This window comes from Suillus subaureus (assembly GCF_016647635.1).
Source record: "Suillus subaureus strain MN1 chromosome Unknown BJ212scaffold_526, whole genome shotgun sequence".
NCBI classification, from domain to species: Eukaryota; Fungi; Basidiomycota; class Agaricomycetes; order Boletales; family Suillaceae; genus Suillus; species Suillus subaureus.
Window position 1 is genome coordinate 6,434 of NW_024539082.1, and position 5,794 is coordinate 12,227.

Consider the following 5,794-nt stretch of genomic DNA (forward strand, 5'->3'; position numbering starts at 1 on the left):
CAAATCCATAAGGATCGATATCGTAGGCGACGATTCCAGAGCCAGACTCACTCAAGTATGTTCTCAGCTTCCCCTTGGCATGTGGTACGCTTGCTCAAACCCCATGTCTTTGCAGAGACTCTTGGATGATTTTCATGCACGGAAGCAACTGCGTCACGAAAATATTTTGTCTCTGCTCGGTTTCAGTTACGATTTTGGCCTACTTCCAGCAATGGTTTTCCCCTGGATACACAACGGCTCGCTCACCACATATCTTGAACACCATTTCACAGAATTGACCATCGAACAAAAGCTCCGGATCGTGAGTTGTTTCTCAGGAGCGCTCGTATATCATGGTATTCATTAGAACCTTAGTTGCGGCAAGTCGCTGCAGCCATCAGCTACCGTGTGTGGAATTCTCAATAGTTTGTAAGAATAATGAGTAACAACATTGCAGTCCACTCGAAGGGTGTTGTTCACGGTGACCTTACTGCCGTACGTGATAGTTATCTGATATCCACGTTCTAGCTCTGATCTGGAACGGCAGAACAATATTCTGATAGATTTGGACCACAATGCCCACGTAGCAGACCATGGAATCCTCGCAATGTGTTCCGAGCTCTCAGGGACTTCATACATCAGGAGCAACGTGCGGTGGGCTGCGCCAGAGCTCTTCAAGGTGCCCGAGAACGAAGAGTTATCAACTCCTCCACAGCCAGCCAGCGATATTTATTCCTTTGGATGCATCATGCTTCAGGTTTGAGGCATTCCATAGTAGTTACGTTGGTTTGCGACTAAGATCCCGTAGGTTATGACAGGTCGACCACCCTATGCAGATGTGCGAAGCGATCATCAAGTTACTGTCCTGATACTCAAGGGTAAGAAGCCCACAAGACCGTCGAGTCCGCACGACGTAGACTCTTTCTGGAGTTCCATCGAGAAATGCTGGAGTGATGCAGGACGTCGCCCCTCTGCCGTCGATATTCTGAGCTTTCTAGGATCAGATCATGCCACTGCGCTAGAAAGAGCTAATTAGGGAGTTATTAGAGCGTTTTTGCTAGGTGATTTATCAAGGATTTCATTAACTTACGGCTTGTCAATTTTACACTTAACTAGAACAAGTGGAGCGCAGAGAAATAACTTATAACTTGCCGAATTTTTCAGTGACGATTCTGACGAACTAGAACTGGTGTGGTATTGAAGTCCGAGCTCGATCCCAACCCCCGGGCCCCAGCCCTCACTAGCGCATACTATGACGATGCGCATAAATGTCGGATACCACTTGTCTGTATAGTATGACGTGCTTGCGTCGTTTCACATCGTAAGTCACTTAGCGAAAACGCTCTATTATGTAAGTATATGAGTAATAGCTCGAATTTCTTTACCAGGAAGTCACTTCTACTTACCTCAACTTTCATCCACTCAGCATTTGTACTTAATACGTGAGTGTTAATGAACATGGATAGGTTTATTGGGCGATGCTGATTTTTCTTGACCAGTTACCCGAGGAAACAATTGGTGCCTCCTGGGAGCTCCTAGGACCACGGGGAGCCTGGAAGGCAGGCAGACGTCTCTTCAGCCATCTCTTGCCACAGTAAACCTTGTGCACCAGCCAATCACCTTCTCTATCCGCTGCGTAGTATTAGTAACCAGTGTTAAACAATGACTCTGAAACTTCCCTTGGAGAGGTAATCATCCATGATGAAGGTACGTACCAATTAGCATTAGTTTTGCATGCTGCAAACGTTCAATTTAGGTTTACGTGTGAAGTCTTCAGGGTTTGTCACATTTCCAGCTGTGTAGATGTCGTGCCACTCATGAGCTAAAGATCGTGTTTTACACAACAGTCACGAGACGCGGTCTTGTCATTCAAGCGCGAAAGATGGCTGCAAACATTGGTGATTTAAATGTACGTACGAAGGAAAGCATTTAGGACCGATCAAGGCGGAAAACTGACCAGTTCATGAGTCTGGCAGCAGAATCAATGCTGGATGATCGAATTAAGCAAGATTCAGAAATACGAAACCTCGCCCTCACCTGTCATGATATGAAGACAATTGTACCAGTTGTGATGGCAGTTTACCCAAGCCAGGCAACCTTACATCCCCAGTTTGTTCTGTATCCTGGAGCATGAAGATGATTCGGAGTCACATTGCATGAAACCTCGCGATTTCAATATGGCCCGGTTGCCAATTTCGTTGATGGACACAGGCCGTTGCGGCGTGTCTCCACCTCAAACCTTGACATACGTGGGTACGTTTCTTTCGGACCCTGTGTGAGCGTTAGAGATGCCTCGCAGGCCTTGTGCAGGCCCCATTAATATAGGAACAGATAAGTGGTTTGAAAACTATTGGTGCAGGCGAAATGGGACGGATCGATTCGGTGCAACCGTTTGCTTTTCCCAACTGAGACTGAAAGGGCTCTCACTGAACGGCTGACTGGTGTGAACTATGTTTTGTAACCTGGTGAAGTTTGAACTATTATAATATCGCCAGTCGAACATTCTTGAAGTTCTATCTCTTCGCCTCGAGGTTTGTCTTTTAGTAACTAACAAGGGCGCTGAAAGCAGATATTGCCTCGTGCAGTTACTGCCCTTTTCAGCAAACGCCAGTGTTATTCATATCCCTGACCGCACTGTTCAAGATATCTCATTGTCTGCCGCCCATCATAAGCACTAGTAGGTTTCCCGCTCGACTCCTGTAGGTACTGAAATGGGCGTTTTGTAGTGGGAGGACAACCTCCATTCTCGATCTGATTCATCCACAATATTAAGTACTTCGACTAATACCAGTCGTGGTGTCCTCGTTTGATCCTACGCACTGGCAGTTTTCTTTCCACGTAATTATCGGTGGGGCAGTAACTTTGGCGATGTTGTCGCACAATGTTGTCTGCATATAAGATGCAGTTTATTAATGCTAAGGAATAGGACTGTTTCTCACTGTGACTTCCCGCCGACAATGAACGTGCTCAACCGCTTGCAACAGTTATTTGGTCTTGTACGTTTGTCGACATTGTCCAGTCGTGGAGCCATCCATTCATCTCACTCTGACAGGTTGGTCGTGCATCTGGTCGCCAAGCATCCCCTGTTCAGATTGTGGTTGATGGTATTCCCTCAAGCCCGTCCCCGATTGTCGACACTTCCGATGATCAATTTTCCAATGGACGCTTCCCTAGTACGTCTGACTCAGAGACTCGTATGTCGTTTCTTTGCCTCAGAGAAGGACTTTGTAAACATTGACCAGTAGTAGTGTTCTCTGTATCAAACCAAGTGATATCCTCAGGCAAACCAGCTACCCAACTGCCTCGGGTGGTCTTGGAGATGTTTACAAGTGTATATGGAACTGCGGCGCAAGTTCGTATGAGGTATTTCATAAACTTACTTTTTCTGCATACCCTTATTGTGACTTCAGGTCGCGGTCAAATCCCCACGATTCCCAAACCTGAGTAATCGTGAATATGTTAAAATCAACAAGGTATATTGGGGTCTAGTCTGACGACCGCATATTTAAACTTTGGAGATGCAGAACCTTGACCGCGAGACAACTATATGGGCTGCGTTGGAGCACCAATATGTATTGCCCTTGTATGGCACTGTAGAGCAGTTCGGCCCATTTCGCGCATTGGTTTCCCCCTGGATGCTGAACGGGACTTTAAACTCTTACCTTAATGCCCATGAGACCCTCTCGATGGTCGATAGGCTTCTGCTGGTGAGTTTCATTCACGAAGCTGAATGGGGAAACTTACTACATGTGCAATAGCTTAAACAGATTACCGAGGGGCTCCAGTATCGTGAGTGATGGATTGACTATGGAAGTGACCGATATAATTATGTTGTCTGCAGTCCACGACCGCGACGTGATACACGGTGACCTCACCGACGTAAGTTCATACGTGTCATGCAAGTGGAGTCATCTTATAGTGATCGTAGAATAATGTTCTGGTCGCTGCCGATGGATCCCCTCGTCTTGCAGATTTCGGCATCTCAAATATCTTGGTGCAAACCAACCCCGCCTTTTCCTACCACATCGGTGCAGTACGTTGGGTCGCTCCAGAGCTCCTTGACCCCCCGGAAGATGAGCCTACACAATGTGCAACTAAATCTACCGACATATATGCTCTCGGCGGTATCATGCTTCAGGCTCGTAGTCTCTCGTTGGCTTGCTAGTGACACTAATATCACCTGTGTGCAGGTCCTGTATGGGAAACAGCCTTACTGCTGGCTGAAGACCGCCATACATATTATTTCTGCTAAGTTCAGACACATAGAGCCCATCGACTCCTCCATCGGGATCCAACCTAATCACCTGGATTTCATGCGGCGGTGCTGGTCAACGGCAAAGGAGGGTCGTCCGTCAGTAGAAGAAGTGATAAATTATCTTCAAGAAGCACTGTCGTCACTGTCAAATGAGACTTCGTCTGTATAGGGTCTTAGTTCTGAAGCCACCCTCTTTCTCGTCTAATTAATGTTAACTCCAGTTGTGTATCCTATTACTATATATCATTTTGCGCTATGTATTACTCCAGGCTCCTTCCCAGCCCCCCATCCGAGTGTTAAACGTTCTGAGGGGTAATATATGAGAGGGTACTGTTTGATAAGTCAAATGATACAAGAAAAATTCAAACCCAACCCTTCCTCACTGAAGGCTGGAAGATAAAATTTGTGAACAGAGGTCAGCCACAGTTCTCTAAAACGAGTCAGTGCGAGAACTAGCGCTGGGTAGAGACCCCCCCCCCAGTCGTGCTCGTTAGTGAGGCAATACGCCCAATCACGCTATTAATCGCGGCTTGTAACATGACTCGGTTAAGTCGTGAATTCTGACGCGATTCACTGGTTGTATCTGTGACTCTGCAAGTTCCAAAAGTAAAGTTGATATTTAAAGGGCACTTTCTAGTATAGGGAGATCTACCCAGTATGAGCGACCCTTGTATCCGCGCTATGAAGGAAACTGATTCCCATTCATGTCAATCGATGACAATGAACCTCACATGAGAATATTATATGTTCAGAGTACTAATGTCGAAAAATGAATTGTGATTAGCAAGAGCATTCATAGAGGTTGATGACGTACATGCATTAATATCGTAGTGCATCATAGACCATCATCATCGAGAGGGAATGAGTAAGGAAATCAATTTCTTATGCTGCTGCTGCAACCAACGCTGCCGATGGGTTCAGTTAAAGTAAGCTTCTCAAGAGCATCCTCGAACTGGTCATCGTCGCTGTTGTCACTTTCCTCCTCATCCTCTTCGCTTTCCTGTGATGCAGACCCCTCATCATCTGGAGATTCGTCCTCAAAATCAAGCTGTTGTTCATGTTAGTGCATCTCACTGAAGAAGATCCACGTAACGTACTGGATCATAGACACTCTGATGATTAGACTGCAGCTCGGACACGTTGCGATGTCCTCGCAGTTGGTGAGCTGCTTGGAGAGATCTCGAAGCGGTCACCACAGGGGCAGGGATAATGGTAGACACCTTTTGCCTCATCCCATGCCATATCTTCGATTTCGATCTCGTCGTAGTAAGCCCCCATATTGATTCATGAAGGGTTGCTAGATGTGTATAGCCGCCAGCTGCGAATGGTCGACTCACTTGTGTCCGTGGCACGTGCAAACTTCAAAGTGTGATCCGGATTCCGTCTTTAGAAGTGTTGTTTGTAGTAGTCACGTGATATCACTCCCCAAGTGCTGGACCTTATCTCAGTCTGGTGTTTTTCGACTCATTTCGTGTGTTTCACAAAAATGGGCGAGCACCGGACCTCGACGAAGGCTTGACGTCTGACATTCATTCACTCATGGACAGTTCTTCCTCTCAA

The 5,794-nt window shown here is 46.5% G+C and overlaps 1 protein-coding gene across 1 annotated transcript; it reads right to left on the reverse strand.

Moving 5' to 3' along the window:
• Positions 1-4,763: 4,763 nt before the first annotated feature.
• Positions 4,764-5,587, reverse strand: BJ212DRAFT_1417850 (uncharacterized protein). Its single transcript, XM_041337577.1, has 3 exons — positions 5,455-5,587; positions 5,346-5,413; positions 4,764-5,282 (listed from the first exon to the last, which is right to left on the reverse strand). The coding sequence occupies exons 1-3, from the start codon at positions 5,510-5,512 to the stop codon at positions 5,109-5,111; spliced, it is 300 nt and encodes a 99-aa protein (XP_041184904.1). The 5' UTR covers positions 5,513-5,587; the 3' UTR covers positions 4,764-5,108.
• Positions 5,588-5,794: the final 207 nt, after the last annotated feature.